Source organism: Perca flavescens, chromosome 1 (assembly GCF_004354835.1).
Source record: "Perca flavescens isolate YP-PL-M2 chromosome 1, PFLA_1.0, whole genome shotgun sequence".
In the NCBI taxonomy this organism is placed as follows: domain Eukaryota; kingdom Metazoa; phylum Chordata; class Actinopteri; order Perciformes; family Percidae; genus Perca; species Perca flavescens.
The window spans coordinates 16,632,314-16,650,893 of NC_041331.1; the positions used below are offsets into that span (position 1 = coordinate 16,632,314).

The 18,580-nt window shown below is 44.9% G+C and overlaps 1 protein-coding gene across 4 annotated transcripts in view; it reads right to left on the bottom strand.

Moving 5' to 3' along the window:
• Positions 1-18,580, bottom strand: part of tmod2 (tropomodulin 2) — a 28,235-nt gene that overhangs the window by 3,344 nt on the left and 6,311 nt on the right. For all 4 annotated transcript variants that reach the window (XM_028583533.1, XM_028583550.1, XM_028583542.1 and 1 more), the window contains 7 exons: positions 17,063-17,283; positions 15,449-15,605; positions 2,821-2,943; positions 1,601-1,675; positions 1,385-1,515; positions 1,190-1,297; positions 954-1,097 (listed from right to left, as the gene is read on the bottom strand). In XM_028583533.1, the coding sequence (XP_028439334.1) occupies positions 954-1,097; positions 1,190-1,297; positions 1,385-1,515; positions 1,601-1,675; positions 2,821-2,943; positions 15,449-15,605; positions 17,063-17,188 (864 nt within the window). In that variant the 5' untranslated portion in view covers positions 17,189-17,283. The remainder of the gene's footprint in view (positions 1-953; positions 1,098-1,189; positions 1,298-1,384; positions 1,516-1,600; positions 1,676-2,820; positions 2,944-15,448; positions 15,606-17,062; positions 17,284-18,580) is intronic.

Genomic DNA, 18,580 nt, shown 5'->3' on the forward strand with positions numbered 1-18,580 from the left:
GGTCTGGCGAGGTCAGTGACTCGAGTCGGTTCGGTGTGTTCCGTGCTGTCGTCCGTCCGAGGGGCCGTCGGCCTTCATTTTGGCTGATTTGACATGTATAATCGGCGGGGTGGGCACTGCCGGCAGTTGGACTCAAATGACCCATCTGATGGAAACGGGGAGCGGAATGAGCGTGACTAGAGTCTCTCAAAATCAGACGAAAGTCTTCTAAACTGACCTTTGTTGATCTTAAATGAAGACAGATTCAGCAACTGCGTGGCCTATTTCTCGCTTAAAATGTTTTCAGAAACACGTTTCAGTGAACTATTTTAGTACAATATGAGCTCGTATTCTGAACAAGCCGCCATGACAGTCCGTCTTTGAATTTCCAGAGAAACCAGACCCACGTGACGCGTTCGTCCAATCAGCTGCCGGTTTTCATTTTTGGGCGACAATACAGATTAGCGCCGCCTGCTGTTATGGAGATGTATTACGTCTCGTCTCTTCGGTGTGTCCCGAGGCACTTTTTTGACCAACTCGGGGAGACTGATCAGTCCGACTGCCTTTTCTGCCGAAGGTCGGCCGTCTGGTTGGTGTGTCTGCAGCTTAAGACTTGCACCACAGGGATATGGTTCAACTTCTTCTCCACTACTGGAAACTCTCACTCGTTTAATTCGGGCAGTGGTTTGTGTTGGTTGGCATATTCGTCAACTACACACTGCATAACACAGACATGTTATACTACTTAAGGCTTTGTGAAACCACTTTATTAAAAAAAAAAAAAAAAAAAAAAGAGTGCATAAACTTCCTCTGTCATACGTTCCCTGTAATCACCTACAGTGACCCTGAATGATGACAGCAACAAAAAAGGAGAAATACAAAAATAAACTCTGATCATTTCAGATGCTGGCGTGCCGATGCATGTATGTACAGTAGGTTTGTGTGTGTGTGTGTGTCACAAAAGGATCCGGTACCTGGTTGTCTATCTTGATTTCTGTGAGTGTGTCGTTGTCTCGCAACGCATCAACCAAAGCCTGCACCCCTGCCCCGGTGATGAAGTTGGACTCCAAGTTCAATGCTCGCAACGTCTTGTTCTCTCGCAGCATGTCACTGAACGCCTGGGAGGAGGAGGAAATGGAGCAAAGACGTAAATATGGTCACGCCAGGTGTCAATGAAGCCATTAAAAGAACACAAGCAAACCGCTCTCACCACAGCAATGGGGTCGTTACTCCGCGTTGCTGCCAGGCTGAACTTCTTGACGGTCGTGTTCTTTTCCATGGCTTTGGCGAAGTCCTTCAGTGTGGGAATTGGAATGTTCTAGAAAACCAACAAAAAACACAGTGCTGTAGCAGTCTAGTAGCATATACACACTCGGACGGTCTGAAAGCTTGTGTTTCTGTGTACCTTAATGTTGTTAAGGTTGACCTCCGTTAAGGAGCTGTCATTGCTTTTTATCCTCTGCAGAGTTTCTTCTACATTAGTGGGATTGGGAGGCTCATCAAACACTGGGTTCATCTTCTCCCCTTTGATCACATCTAGAAAAGACACGCACGCAGAGGTCAAGATGTTGATCCTTTTGGGACCTTTGAATGAACGGTTAAATTCTCAGATTGTACTTACTGTTGTAACCCTCTTTAGATGTAGTCCCATCATATGTCTGACTACTGGTGACCAGCGTGTGAACACCCAGGATCGCTGCAAAACAAAAGCAAACCATAGAGTCAGTAGCTTTAGTAAGGAATCAGTGTGTAAGCATGTATTCTCCAGGGTTAAAAAAATGCACCAGTAAGTGAATGAAGGGTAACCAAATCTAGAGGCCATAGAAGAGAAGTAGTGTTATTTTGCTCAGTAAGCCCTTTTATTCCCCCATCAACACACACAGGACGGAGCCCTGGGAAGGACAGTCACAGGCCATTTTCAAAACTGCGTACTATACTAGCACTGCAGTGCGTACCGATTTGGCCAAAATGTAGCATGTAGTATGCAAAAAAAATGCAAAATCTGCAGTATGCCAAAAATACCCGGAGGTCGTACTGATTCTGAGAAAATCTCCAGTATGCCTCGGATGAGTCTCTCGCCTACTGTATCCCACAATGCAAAGTGCCGCAACAATCACAACAACCGTGGATTGCTGTCGTGGCCAACAACTGGAAACTTTTTACGTTGTTTGTCTGCTATTTCATCACTAAATTCAAATATGGGCCGTTTTACGAAACGTGATGGCGAATTGCAAATTTTGTCCGACTGTGTCTCACTACACGGAGAACAATGAGAGCAGAACAGCATCACCGGTTTGTTTTACACCAAATATTCTGTGGTCCAGCTCAGCTAAAAACACTGGATAACACGGTGTAGGCAACACCGATTATTTTCGTTTTTCTCGCTACTGACAGCACTCCCGGACCACGAACAACAGAGCTACATGTTGATATCGACCGGAATTCTCCTTTAACTGGAACCTGTGGTTTTTTTGAAGTTATAATGCTCCACAAGAGATTGCGGGCATAAACGTAACAAGCTCGCTGACCGGGCCTTGACCAACTGCCACTTTGCTTGTTTGAAAGCCATGATGTCTCTCTTTTTCTCATGGGTGGGCCAAATTCTCTGGGCGGGCAAAGCAGAGAAAGGGGAGGTAACCTTGCTCCTTATGACCTCTTAAGATTCCAGATCGGCCCATCTGAGCTTTCATTTTCTCAAAGGCAGAGCAGGATACCCAGGGCTCATAAAGTGACATTTTCATGCCATGGGACCTTTAAAGAAAGCCTCATACGGAGTTATGTTTTCAAAACCTTTTAACAATGACTTTATTAGCTTTCTCACAGGTATTTATTCATTCTTACCTGCTAGATCACACAGTTCTGTATCTGTGGCGCTTGACAGGGCTTCCTCTAATTCTGGATCGAGGGTTGTGACTTCCTCCTGGCGGGTTTCCATTGGTTTCTGCTTAGGAACAAATGCTTTACCTATGGAGAAAGAAGAAAAGTACAGTGAGGAAAGAAGAACTTCTAAACTCAAAGACCATGATTCAGCCCTCATAAAAATGGGCAGGCAATAAATTACTTAAACATCAACGCAGGCGGAAGAAACGGGTATATGCAGGCCAGGTGACGGTTTTATGAGATGTTACACAACCTCCGATATCTATAAAAAAAACTGTTACCTGTCAGTTAATGTGCCTCGTTATTCTCCTACAGCCATTCCTATCCTCTTGCCTTGTGCCACAGTCTAAGACTGCATGACTGCCAAGTGCTGTGTGAGTCTACGAGCAGATGGACACATTTCCATATTAAGCGAATAATAAACACAGATAGATTTGGAATTAACACCAACACTAATCAGGGCTTGTATCTCGAGTCTTGCTCTTTTTGTTTGACATCAGACAGCACACTTCACAGCACAGCAGGGCCTTGAAATGGCCATCGCTCTCCTTTGCTCTTCTCACATTTCTAGTTATTTCTACACTATGAGTTTCTTGGCTTGTTTACTTCAATCCATTAAATGTTTTATGCTTCTTTGCAATCATGCACAGAGAATCAGCACAGATCTTCATACATATTTTCACTTTGGCATCTTCTGTATTTCTTTTTGTTATTAAGTTTTGCAAAATCTAATTACATCCGCTGTGATTGACTGAAAAAAGAAAGAAAAAGAAAATCTTGTTTAGGCCAGCTTATAATAATGATAATGTTTCTGACAAGGAAGTGAAGTCTGAACAACAGAAAGGGGCTGTTTAAATAAGTCTGGGCCTCCTGCTGTTTTACACAACATTCCCCAACCACCAGTGGTTCAGTCTAGCTGAACTCAGTCAAGCCATGACTGTCTGACAACTATGGTATTGCCATAGTAACCTATCTGAGGAAAGAAACGGAAAGAGCGAAGGAAGTCATGGAACAATGACGAGACTGGAGTCTAATCTCAACTGCACTGCCGGGGCAACAAACACTTGCACTGGACGGAGAGAGCATCCAGTGGGTGCCATTTGCTTTTATATGCCTGTCTCCTTAAACAAAAACACCCCAAGAACAGGCCCTCCCTCTTTCCCTCCTAAGTCAGTCAAGCCAGTCAAATTGTTCAAACTGGTCCCAAGTGGGGGCTCTGGCACTTCCTGAAAGCCAGTAAACAGTAAAATACAGTCATTAGGCAGCATCCTATGCCAGTCCCTCTGGAGCGACATTTAGCCATTGAGCAAAAAGAAGAACGAGCCAGGAGGCCAACAGCCCTAAAGTCTTGTCATCTGCATGATCCCACAGGAGAAGATATCATGGACTAAATGAGGAAAACACATCATGGTACAACAATGTACAAATGGGAAAATAGGCATGACGTCAATAACACAGTGTCTGCCTGTAACTAGAGTATCGGGGGTGTTGAGATTCTGTCCAGTCAAAGGAAAACATTGTCATTCATGCACCAATGCCTTATTTTAATTCCATGTGACAAGTCATTCATCACTGCCATTAGTCGGATGCAAAAAATTAGACACATAATACATGACCCTGGTGCTGTCCATGCTGATAGCAGTACTGTACTGATTTTTTAAACAGAAGATAACAGCTGACATTGTAACACACTTAAGGGTGCAGTGCGTAGGATTTTGTGGCATCTAGCTGTGAGGTTGAGGATTGCAATCAACTGAATACCCCTCCGGCCAACCCACCCTTTTCAAGCTTGAAGCAGAATATAGGGTGGCCTTCAGGTACCGTAAAAACAAGAAAGGCCCTCTCTAGAGCCAGTGTTTGGCGTGTCCGTTCTGGGCTTCAAAGCAGGGCAACATGTAGGGCCGCTCTCTCTATGTAGATATATATGGCTCATTCTAAGATAACGAAAACACATTTATTCTAACTTTTTCGTGATTAAACAGTAATGAAGGTCTGTTGTGTAGGACTAGATGTTAATATCCCTAAATTATTCGCACTTGAGGCACCGATGAGACTCCGTGGGATGGTCAATTGAGTGATGGCACCCTTTGGGTTGTCAAGTGGGCACCCTCCTTCTTAGGTGTTTCGCTGATAGGCCCACGACACCTCCAGAGGGTTCAGCAGTGAGTCCCAGCGTCCCAGGTTCACTCCCTAGATGCCATCAACTCACTTGAAAGCCCAGGCGGAGTCCTTTCTTTTCATCCACAGCCACTGGCTCCCCTTTTCAGCAGCCTTGGAGAGGTCTTTGATTGCCTGTCGATGGGCCTTCCCTCGCACTCCCATCTCCCTGAGTAGCCTAGATGTTGAGGTGGCTACGAACCCTCTGCAACCTACTTCCACTGGGTGTACCTTCGCATTCCAGCCCTGTTGTTGCGCATCGGCTGCAAGTTCTGCGTACCTCAGCCTTTTCCGTTCATAGGCCTCCTCCACTGCACCCTCCCAGGGCACGGTGAGCTCGATGATGTAGACAAGCTTCAGCGAGGCTGACCACAGAACAAGGTCTGGTCGCCGGTTGGTAGCTGCAATCTCGGCTGGGAAGCAGAGTTTCTTATCCAGGTCTGCCAGCAGCTTCCAGTCGCATGCTCTGCTCAGCCTCCCAGTGTCTGGTCTTACAGTAGTGAGGCTGCCTTTACTCACCCTCCCGGACAAATGGTGTTGGCCGCCACCGAGATGACGGGGGAGGAAGGGCATTCACACCTGTCCGTCGGCTTTCCAGCACTGCTGCAAGACACTTTAGCACCTGGTTGTGCCACCAGGTGTAACGGCCTTGGGTGAGACTGGTCTTACATCCCACTAAGATGTGCTTCAGTGTTGCTGGACTTGGACATAGAGGCCATGTGAGGTCTTCAGCATACCACTGGCTTAGGTTTGCAGGAGAAGGCAGGACATCGTAGACAGCCCTGATGGTAAAGCTTGCCCTGAATGCCTCCATCTCCCACAATTCACTCCAGGAGATCTTCCTCTTCTCCACTCCTTTCCATTCCATCCACTGCCCTTGCTTTGCCTGTGCCACAGCTTGAGCACACCTTCTTGCTTCCTCCTCCCGACGTACCTCCTGGACCACCAGCTTGCGTCTTTGAAATGGAGAAGCCTTACGCCACACTGGTGTACTGGCACCCAGGCCAAAACCACTCCTCCCCTCCGGCACTCGACCCACAATGTCCTTGTGTCTGAGTGCTGCTTTTGCCTGCTCAGTTGCAGCCAATGGAGTCCATTTCCTCCCAGTAGCCAGGATGGGAGCAGCTTGGGCTACAAATGGATCGCTCGAATCCAGTAGCATCATCTCCAGTCTGACTTTGGCGCACTTGTACTCCTCTGCCAGGCTGGAAATGGGCAGATGTAACATCCCTTTGCCATAGAGCCCAATGCTGCTGAGGTACCTGGGAAGGCCAAGCCACTTCCTTACATATGAACTAACCAGTCTCTCCAGCTTTTCCACCTTTGAGAGCGGGACTTCATAGAGGGTTAGCGGCCACAGGAGACGTGGGAGTAGTCCATACTGCATGCACCAGAGCTTCAGCTTGCCAGGAAGCAGGGTTCTGTCGATGTTCTTCAGGCCGCTGGTTACCTCCCTCCTGAGCTGCTCTACTTGCTCTTTGTCTTTAAGGGAGGCATCATACCACCGATCTAGGCTCTTCACAGGCTTCTCGGAGACCGTTGGAATGGGTTCCTCGCCAATATGGAAGCGGTGCTCTGACAGTTTCCCCTTGACAATGGAGATGCTTCTGGACTTGCTCGGCTTGATCTTCATGCAGGCCCGCTCAATGTTTTCCTGTAGCTTTCTTAGTAGCCGTACAGTGCAAACCTTGGTCGTGGTTAAAGTTATGAGTTCGTCCATGAAGGCTCTGAGCGGTGGCAGCCTCAGCACAGGTCTTATTCGCTGTCCGCCAACCGTCCATCGCGAGGCCCGGATAATGACCTCCATGGCCATGGTAAAGGCCAACGGAGAGATGGTACAGCCGGCCATGATTCCCACCTCCAGGTGTTGCCATGCTGTTGTGTACTCTGCTGTTGTCACACAGAGTTGGACATCCTCAAAGTAGGCCTCAACAAGGGTTGTGAGAGCTGCTGGAACCCTGAAGTAGTCAAAGGCTGTCCACAGGAGGGTGTGAGGTACTGAACCAAAAGCGTTCGCGAGATGCAGGAATACCACGTGAAGATCTGTTCCCTCCTTTTTGGCGACCTGGATCTGATGCCAGATGACACTAGCGTGTTCTACACAACCAGAAAAGCCTGAGATGCCTGCTTTCTGAATTGACGTGTCAATCAGGTTGTTTCTTTGCAGGTATTCTGCCAATCTGTGAGCGACCACACTGAAGAAGATTTTTCCCTCGACGTTTAGAAGGCTGATCTGGCGGAACTGCCCAATCACTGATGAGCCCTTTTCCTTGGAGATAAGAATCCCTCCGGCTCTCCGCCAGGACGTTGGTATTTCCTTCTTTTGCCACACGACTCTCATCAGTTTCCAGAGGAATCGCAGGACATCAGGTGCGTTTTTGTAGAGCCTTTATGGAACTCCGTTAGGACCTGGAGATGATGCAGCCCTTGCTCTACGCAAGATTTGTTCTAACTCACTCCATCTGGGTAGACTGATATCCAGTTTGTGCTCTGGTGGATTGGCTGGTGGCATGTCAGGAGAGAGCGTAACTTCTTCCTGGTGTCTATCATCTGTGCAGGAATTTTTTAGATGTTCTTCCAGGTCGGCCTTTGATACCAAGAGACTTCCACTCTTCTCCATTGTGAAGAGACTCTTCACAAATTTGAAGGAATCTTTATAAAAGTGTGATCTTGTTTGCTCCTTCCTTCTGTGCTTCCTCAGAAGGTTTTCAGCTCTCCTCAGTGTTACAAGCCTACTCTGAATCTCTTCCTGCAGCAGGTTTATGCCCCCCCTTCTCTTCCTCTGAGGCCTTCCTCCATTGCTTCTTCAGCTGTCTCCTCTCCTTGACTAGGCGGTCTATTTCTGTCGGTCTTCTCGATTTTGTGGGGATTGAGAGAGTAGCTTTTTTACCTTCGACCACTCCGAACTGTTCCACCCCATAGGCATAGATAAGATCGCCCATTCTTTCCAACTTCTTCATGGTTGTATCTCTGATCCCTTCCAGTATGTTGCAGAGATCAGTGTTGACCTCCTTCCACAGCGTTTTGTCGCAGGCCTTTGGCCACCTGACCAAGGGCCGTCGCCCCTGGATCTTCTTCTCTGCTGTTGGACGTGATGGGTTGGGTTCGGGTTGCTTCCCTGTGCCTTGTTCTTCCTCCTCTGGGGCAGAGGTGTCGATGTCCTGCAGACTGTGGTGTGTGTCTTGCTGCTGAACTTCTGTCGACTGACTCGACCTGCTTCTCAGAAAGTAGCTGTCGATGCGACTTCCCTGTTGCCCCTTCTTTAGGCACCCTTTCTTGCCCTGATGTATTTTCAGGCCTAGGATAGAAGTAACCTTTGTCCACATATGCAGTTCTGGAGCTTACGTCCTGCTGTAGCTGTCGGAGCCTCAGGTAGGCTGATCATCAATCTCGTAGTCTGTTCCATTCCTGTGTTCGTTACCGGGTTGTCTGCCGACGAGCCATCTTCCGCCCCCGCTCTCGCTGGCTCAAGGGGTATTTTCTTCTTATGACTTTTCGTAGCAATCTGTGGGTGGGACCCATACACCACTCGTGCTGGATCCCGCCGCCACGGGTAGCTAGCCCATGGCAGCCACGTTGGGGTCTATTCCCTCCTGCCAGCTATCTTTCCATGCTGTCAAAGACTTTCCCTTGTTGTCAGCTGCCCTTTCACAAAAACATTATTACAAAGAATGTATTCCATTTCTGCCAAAAGATCACCCTAAATTCTAGGCTGGGTAAACTAGCCCAATCTGCCGGCGATTTGATTTCGCCCAGCAGCTCAGGCTGGAAACCTGCACGTTTATCTATCCTGCTTCCGTTACAAATTTGCGGTAACCAATCACAAACTGGCTTATCCACCTGGCGCGCCATTGGCGGGTTTAACACGATGACGATAGAGAAACGACCAAGCAGCTTTTTGTTTACATTCAACATAGCGGCTACCGAAGCGCAGCACTCCATGGCAGCAACCCGTTGATGCCGCTGTCGCTGCTACGTCACACGGATCGTTGGTCTGATTGGTTGAAGGACTATCCAATTGCGACTATCCAAGAGTCATTTGAACTATGCCCGTTGATCACGCCTCTTGTGCAGTAGAAAATACAGAGCAGACTCCCCAGACTAAATGTTCAATCTTAAAAGATTGAGCTTGGTCTGGTGATAGCCAGACTACCTAAATTCTACACACTGGCCCTTTAAAAAGGATAATTCCTGTTTATTCAAATTTGTGTCATACTAGGGCTGGGCGATATGGACCAAAAGTCATATCCCGATATATTTTGGCTGAATATCGATATACGATATATATCCCGATATTTTTTTCCGCAAAGTGAGAGCAAATGTTCAGTCAAAGCCAAAATCAAATATGACATGTCACAAGTAGTTTCATAGAGACAGTTGCAAAATCAAATAAATAATAAACCGGTTTCTTCACCTGGTTCATGATTAAATGCTCAGCTGTTCAAATAACAATAAAATGTAAACCTAAATACTGTATAACAGGAGTACCTTTTTTGAAATCAAAGCTCCATATTTGTGATTCGTTCCAAAGGTCAATTAAGCTTTTGATATTAATATAATCTACTTTGTTCAAAATGTAATGCCTCATGCCTGTAAGCCTAGGTTTATAGTCCCATTCTTCCACTTGATACTGCTTCCACTTAAGTAAACTAAAAGATGAACTATCGACTACAAAACAAAGAAACTAATTAATGTGTTAATACAAAGAATATTTATTATGATCGGTTCACAGATCTGAGTCCAAACGGAAACTTCACCCTTCTGAACTAAGAGTTTCTGCTTCAAGGTGAAGTTAAAACAGACTGAAATGTCCAGGCTCATTCCTCCACTATTTATTTCTGTATGTATTTATGCGTTCGTGTGTCATTTTAACGGGCACTGAGCTCCAGATCCTGCAGCTGCAGACGGTCTCTGCTGCCCCGCTGTAGCTTCTCTCCGTCCGCCTGCCGCCGGCAAACTTATTGGAACTTTCCCCGATATCGACATACAGGTCGTCCTGGACTACGTGTAGATCCTACCGATCACCACTCTGTCTTTGGCTGGTCCGATTTGGATCAGCGGGGACCCGCGCAGCAGCGAGGCAAAGCTGTGTTTTTCCCGGGGAAGAGACGCTGCGGCCGGCCACGGAGCTCTCCGCCTCCCGCTGCCGCCGGAGCTCAGGTTGCTGGTCGGCGGCATACATAATCATAAAACACATTGTCACCTGTTAAATGTTATTCATTGCTGTTTGTTCTTTTCATTTCCTCTATCAAACATAATTAAGCAGTACAAAAGTCCGGCATCTTTAGCGTTGATCTGAATGCTTCGCACCCCTGTTCCAAGATGGCGGCGGTTTTGACGTATGTTTAGAACCTCAAGGCGACATCTGTGTATATATCTATGGGAGCAAGGATCACATTTGAACTATATCGATATATGCGATATGGTCTAATTCCATATCTCATTTAAAAATATATCGATATATTTTTAATATCGATATATCGCCCAGCCCTATGTCATACTTTTGTAGGAAAGATCAGCGTGCAGAAAATAAGACATTCACGTACAGTACAACTACAGCCGGTCAGAAGGGCCAGTTGAACCTAGACATTGGTCTGTGGTGTTTACAATAAAAGGTTGGCTTTTGTTTTCTCTTCCAAATAAGTTCAGCTAAACTGTGACCTGTGGGTTTGTGGTTGACCACATAGAAATGAGGCCAAAATGAGGAAAATATGATGTCATCAACCAGTAAACTGAACTATTATTACATCTTGCACAGCAAATTTGCAGCACCTGATTTATTGCCTTTGCAGTACCAGTTCCCGGTTACACAAGGCTGCTTAATGGCATATGCTTCAACTGTGAAAGCAATTTATAACAACTGAACACTTGAGGCATTTGGCACAGAGCTGCTGTGTGTTTGTGTGTTGTCACTGGTCCAACAGCCCCACCCTCTACTGTAACCTCTACAAACATGATGTTTATCAGACTTGAACAGAAGCATGCCTTGAATGCTCCAATTAGCGCAACAAGTAATAAATATTCCATTGCGGCAACACATTTTAAACCTCAACTGAACCCCGCTGAAAAATACATAAACATTTAGCCAGAACGTTATAATGTTAATAATGTTCCCAAACTCTGAAGGAAATCAGGGACGACAGAAGGAATGGACAATGGATTATAGAATATATTAAGAAGAACTGATCCAATATAATAATGGTCTGAAGGCTGTAGTGGTTGCCATGGCATTTAAGTAGGCTGTTTTCCTCTGAATTATGTGAGTTATTGAAAGGACACACACACACACACACACACACACACACACACACACACACACACACACACACACACACACACACACACACACACACACACACACACACACACACACACACACACACACACACACACACACACACACACACACACACACAGCGGGGGGTGAGTTTAACAAGGGGACGAGAATCAGCTACATTCCACAGAACCACCACAGTGATCTGAGTTTTCCATGTTGTCAGAGGGTGTGCACACACACTCATGCATGGCAAGCGCACACACACATATTCGCACACAGCTGGAGTTTAATTTCTAACAGGCTAGGGTTGGGTCAGGGGGAAGATGTCAGCTCCATGTTTCCCCTCCAGTGAGGGAGTAGTGGTTAGATCTCTGGAGGTCCCAACAAAAAGGAATTCCTCTAGACGAGATCTGCACCCAGAAATATTTCTACTCTACTGCCTTCTTTTCTGTCATTTTGTCACATAAAGGCTCTCCTTTCTCTCTCTTTTAGAAAGTGACTCAGATTACCACAAGTATGTCTTAAAACCTGTTTGAACAGTACTGGTTTCCCTTGAGAAGATCATTATCGTTATTTCACTTACAGCAACATTAATCCCATCTGGATCAGCGGTGGGTGTTCATTTCGCCTTCCTGTATTGTAATTCCTGCCCCAAACATCTACTGTGTTGTGACAAAACTCAGGGGTCCTCTGACAATTGTGTTCCCCTTTAGGTAGACAACTTCATATCACAGACTGTTGCCATGATGACACATCCCACATTTAAAGCCTATTTTCACTCCTTTAATGCCAAAACCAAGGCCTGCTAAAAGGCCTGATTATATACAGCAAATGTGTGAGCATCACATACAACTGATATCAAATATTTAATTTAAAATTACATTATTGTTTAGTTACAACATGAGTCAAAAGGTCCATAGCTGAAGTCACAGTATGCATCTTTAACTAGTAAGCTCCAAGGTATTTGTCATTGATTGACATCTCTCTAATAAATCGGGGAATCTGTGTGTGTGTGTGTGTGTGTGTGTGTGTGTGTGTGTGTGTGTGTGTGTGTGTGTGTGTGTGTGTGTCTTTCAAATATTTCGAGAAGCGTTTAATCTATTTCACACTTGGTTTCCTGGGTACCCGATGAACTTGGGGTTTGGAATTTGGAGCAGTTCAGGCAGCGTTGGATATCGGATATTAATAAACTGTGAATTAAACTAAACAAGCGAACAAGAAAAGATTGAGGAAAAAATGTTGAGAAAAAAACCCCGCTGCCATAACGCTGGTTCTTCTGTGTCTACCCTTCACAATAAAAGCCCAGCTTAAATTCACTCAGATCATTTTACTAAGAGGAAACTCAATAAAAAGGCATTTTTAAAATCTGAATCTGCAACTCTCTATCTCCATCAGGTAAATGTACTAGCACAATGGTTTCAGTACACCGTAAGTCAGTAGCAGACTATACAGTGGGGTTCCATATTAAGTGCTTTGGGGTCCTTCTGTAAGTAATTTTGGTGTACAATGGTTCTGGAGAAAGCAACACCACAGGCCAAGCAATCTGCCCGTTCCAAACGGGCACTGTACTAGTTTTAATCAATGAGCAAAACCAAACAAAGAAATCGGTCCCATTCAAATAAGCTTCTAGGCTCAGATTTGCATAATTTTGTCTAAGGAAAAACCTCAGCCTGATGACATTGATTCAAGGTTTACTAATCTCTAGAATAGGGCTACATAATTAATCGGATTTTAATCACAATCACGATTTTGGCTTCTCACGATCAAATTCGCATGATCGAGCGATATTTAAAATGCATCATTCAGAACGCTCTGTATCAAAGCTTTTTTTTTTTTTTTTTTTTTTGCAAAGCCAATCTAGCGCTCCGTAAACCACTGTCTGAGTCACAGAAGACAGAGTAACGTGAGGAAAATTCCACAACAGATAGTCTGTCATAAGCTGGTCACAATGTTTTCCAGTTCACCAGTAAACAGAACATTTTGTCCCCTCTGTGTTGTTTATCAGACAACAGCAGTGACCAAGTGCTAGTTTGTGTCTTTAAGCTCATAGCTTTAGCGGCAGACTGTTTGACGTCCCGCTGTTGGAATCCTCTACAGTGAAATACAGTCACACTACACCATTTAGAGGTCAGCATTTTAGCCGTGTTTAATCCAGTTACTACTGTAGCTAACGGTAGGCTAACGTTACCTGCTGTGTAACGTGTTATTAGTGTTTACTAGCGTGACATGCAGCGATGTTTATGTTGCCTCTAACGTGGGTTTCGGAGCATCAGAGCGCAACGCAGACATTTAAGTGGCACCATAATGAGGCACCGAAATCCGCGTCGCTATTTTGTCCGGTAGATACCGGGCACCACATGCGCCGTTAACATGAACAGAAAATTGCGTTGCCTGTATCTTTTCACGGGTAAACGCTACGGATGGGGAAAAAAAAAAATCAATACAGCATAGTATCGCAATATTTTCTGTGGCAATACTGTATCAATACACAGACACCAAGTATCGATCTTTTATTATATATGTGTTGGTCAGTTTGTCTGCTTGACAATCTGATTTTGCGGCAATACAACTGAAGTGAGATGAATAAACAGAGAAATGTATCTTTTTTAGATGAAACAGATGTTGACAAAGTTTCCTTTTGGGGACATAATTTGAAATTGGGAAAAATTTGAAGTTGGAAAAAAGTTAATGAATTGCAATTAGTGGTGCACGATATATCGGCAGCCGATATAATATCGGCCGATATGGTCATTTTTTTACTCATCGGTATCGTTCCGATGTCAAAATAGGGCCGATGAATAGGGCCGATGTGAATCATTCCTGTGTATTTGACATGTGTAGGCTTAGATGTGAGTGTGTGAGAATTTAGATTTAAATCTGACCTGTGGAGGGCAGTAATACGCTTAACAGCGTCTATACTGCTGAAATCAGAAGAAGAAGAAAAAGTGTGGGCGGGGATGTTGGTTTTTTCCGACGGAATCTGCGGCGAAGTGGGACACTGGAAACTTTAGTAGACCACCGGCTCTCGGTGGGCGGGGGAGAGATGAATGTTCGGAAATAAGAGGTTGCTGTTCGGTTGCTGCGGCCCGCCGTACAGGTTAGTTTGACCAGGGGGCAGCAGCGGCGGCCGGAGTGGGCAGCAGCCGCGGCCGAAGAGTGGGCAGCAGCGGCGGCCGAAAAGTGGGCAGCAGCCGCTGTATATCGCAATAATATCGTATCGTGACATAAGCATCGTGATGATATCGTAACGTAAGGCCTCTGGTGATTCCCACCCCTAGTAAACGCGCGTGTGTGGAAAGCGGTCGCACAACAGCTGAAATGGCACACTTCTTCATAGTATCCTTCAATAAAGGAGGAATGTAGCGCAATATGCATGTGAAAGCAGTTATAATTAGCCTATGTGACAATAAAATGTGTTTTGGTTAAAATCAACAAATAATCGTGATAATTAATCGTGATCTCAATATTGATCAAAATAATCGTGATTATCATGTTGGCCATAATCGTGCAGCCCTACTCTAAAACATACACAGATGTATTCAAGACATTTAATCATAACCCTGGCTCCCCTTTGGGACAGCCTACCTCCTATCCCCTGGTACAAACACACCTCCCCCACACGGCTGCATGTTGCATAAGCGCAGACACGCATTAATAATAATACCTGCTAAGACAGCAGAACGGTAATTACTGCTGTGTGTCTGTACTGCTGATACAGAAACACACACACACACACACACACACACACACACACACACACACAGACACAGGGTTTTGCATCCCCTGAGAAACACATTACTAACATGTGATGGCAACACAATAATGATGTTCTTAATGACAGTTAGGCATGGTACAATATACAACACTGTATAACATCCCTACTGGAATTTGTTTCGTGGTCATAATTTTAATGACAATACTTAATATTTTTTTCTCAATTGGAATATTTTTTTTGTTTGTAATATTGTTCACCGGTATCTTAACTATAACAATTAAGTATAACAATTAAAAAAATACAGATCCTGATCCGCACAAGGGTTATCAGTCAACCAAGGACTGTTCTTCTTCAACTTTCTCTGTTTTGATTTTTAGTCATTAGAAGGTTTTAAAATAGTTAATATTCAGTTTGGAAAGACTCTCTGTGGACAAACACACCTTTTCTTTCCCCAGTGAAGGGCACTACATCCTCTCTGTCCTTGTACTCCATGGCTTCCTTCTCCAGGTACTTGAGAAGGCCTTCCCTGTTGAATGATCCTGTTGCTGTCTTAGTTGTATGGTCCTTCTGACGTAAGCCCGCTGGGAGAAGAGCATTCTGAGGAGAAGAGACGAGGAGACACATTAGACCTGTCAACTGATGAAGACTTTAATACACTCACTCTAGACTTGGGTAAAAGGTAAATGCTAAATGGTCAAAGTGGGCAGCAGCGGCGGCGATCATGGGGGGACATTCTCAGCGGTGAAACGCAAACGGGGGCTGGAGTATAGCTAACCTAGCTAGGTGGAAAGCTAACGCTAGCCAGCCACCTGTTCCATCAATCCTGTTTGCAAGTGTCTGCTCATTAGACAACAAACTGGAGTACATCCAACTTGAACGAAACTCCCATTGCGAGTTCAGAGACTACTGTGTTTTTCTTGTTGTGGAAACATGTCGCCGGGTAAGAGTGGAGATTTTGTTAACACGGACTTGTGCAGAAATTAGCTGCTTGTATCCAACTAAATGCTAACTGCTGGGGAAGTTTGTGACTAGCAAATGCCAGAATACTCCTTGTTGCATCTTTAGGTCTGTGTGGTAGATGGTATCAGTGCCAGATGTGAGTTTGAGAGTCACATGGGGAAACAGACATTAATTACAAGTTCCTCAAAACAGGAAGTAAACATACTATGAACTTGTCGAATTTGATGCATGTGAACCAAAACCTCATGGCTAAAAATGCAACCATCTCTGGACGTTTGTTGGAGGCGAGTCAAAACTTGGGGGAGGTGAACAAGGATGTGTGAAAATTTAGAAAAGTCTGTCCAGCCAGCCTGGGTTTATTCAAACTAAATGCAGTGCTTCTTTTTGTGAACACAGCAAATTCTACTTTGCCTATTTAATGACATGGGATCCAGAAATTATTATTTTTCCACTGTTGCTGACTGTTTCCTGTGGGCCTTGTGGGGTCACCATGTGGGGTGATTTATCTTCCTCGGTTTAGATGGAATTTAAATAAGACGCCCAGGCGCCGGGGGGCTTGGGGAGGGGATTTCAGTTTACTCTCTCTGGCTCTACTCACAAATAAACAAACAAACACTTGGCAGTCTGCTGACAGAGCTGCTGCAGCTGAGACTACCCCTTTAAATGATTTTTTCAACCATGGAGGCTGGGAGATGTGGTTGGAGGGTGCAAAGGAAAAAGCTACCATTGGATTATGTTCAATGCATCCCAGGAAGTTAAACTGTTACCACGTGGTATAATCTATATTTTGGTGGATTCCATTTCCCTAATCTGCTTCAACCATGTCCACTTTCTACTTCAATTCACTAGACGTACTACAATTCCGACAAAAAAGCATATACTTTTTGGTGCAAGGTAAAACTAGGTGTATTTTTTGTAAAAACTGGGGCATGTATAAGATTGTAGTTGTGTCCCTTATTTGAGAAAATGAATTATGATTGCAAAGATCATTTTTTTGTCTTTTTTTTGGGCCATTTCCCAATAAATCCCTTTGCCACAGAACTTCCTCCCACTAAAGAGCCCTGGAGCTCCTCCAATCCTCGCTGAGTGCTGACCTCAGGGTCTATCTCCTCGAGGGCCGTCTCCAGCTGTTTGAGCTCCTCCGCCGTCAGTTTGTTGAGGATTTCATCTTCGTCGAGATCCTTGTACTTTTCCAGGTCCTTCTTGAATGACAGCGCCATGGTGCCGGCTATAGCTTGCTAAGCAACACTGAACAGCAGACCACAGCCACAATGTTACCTCTCAGGCTAACTGCTCCAGAAGAGGGAGAGGCTACCTGGAGACACACACAAACAAACATTCAGGACGATGGGGCAAAACATATATTTGAATTTGTCTGACTAAAACAATGTCTAAATTAAAATAAATTTAGTTTATCTCATCCCATTGTTTATCTCATCCCCGTGAAACAATAGTCGATCACAGCTGGGCTGGGTAATGAGGCCTTGCAATGATCACACACACACACACACACACACACACACACACACACACACACACACACACACACACACACACACACACACACACACACACACACACACACACACACACAGCTGAACAAAGGAAGCACTTTCTCAGGCTCAAAATAGTCATCTGACCACTCCCATGAGGATCACCTCAACAGCTCTTTGAGAACCCCAAATCTGTGCTACTTTGGAAAACATTAACGACTTTAAAGAAGACTCAAAATAAGCTTATTCTACTGGATATGAAATGCATGTTTATAATTTCCTTGTAGTGACTAAGGGCCTGCAAATGAAGCAAACTGTCACAGTGGCAGGAAATCCTGGCGTAAACTCTAAGTACTGTAGATGTAGAAGAACATAACACCACAGTTACGATTAAATAAAGCTCAGATAAGTGAATGAGTTAGGGAGTGAGTGTGCACCCCGTCAAACTAAATGAAGAGCCTTTACTTCCCTCTCCCACGCCACAGTCCGAACACTAAATGACCTCATGATTTCCCACAGATGGTCGTAGTTGTAATCACTCACACACACTTAACTGTATACACACTTAAACTCAAACTCTACTTTCCCAAATGGCTTGCTCGTGCCCTTGTCGAAAAAACAACAACAAACGAGCACAACAAGTGGTTACTTGCAGAAATATCGCAACAGTCTCACCGATGCATGTCAATTGGGAAATACAGCACCATCAACGCAAAGCACTAAACCCGTTTACAGCAGCAAAATTACCCTGTTCTTCAACTCTGGTTCAGGATTCTTTAAACTTTTAGTACCATTTCCCCGGAGCTGCCAGAGTCCGAGTCTGACGCAGTCTGCGTCTCTCGTACCGTTCGGTTCTCCACAATCCAGGCTCTGTCTTTGTCTAATTCTTTGCCTCACTTCCTCCATTAGACCACTACAACTACACACATTTATTATTTATTACGGACAGCCATACAGAGGCAGGGGCATTTGCAAGCCTGAGAGCCAGCAGATGAAGCTGGGCTCAAATGTCAGCAATGATGACATTTATGACAGCGTATGAATATAATGAGCCACAATAATAATCTCACCATAATGTTCCCCTGTACAGTAGTTTTGGAAAAGAGAGTCGGTACTAGC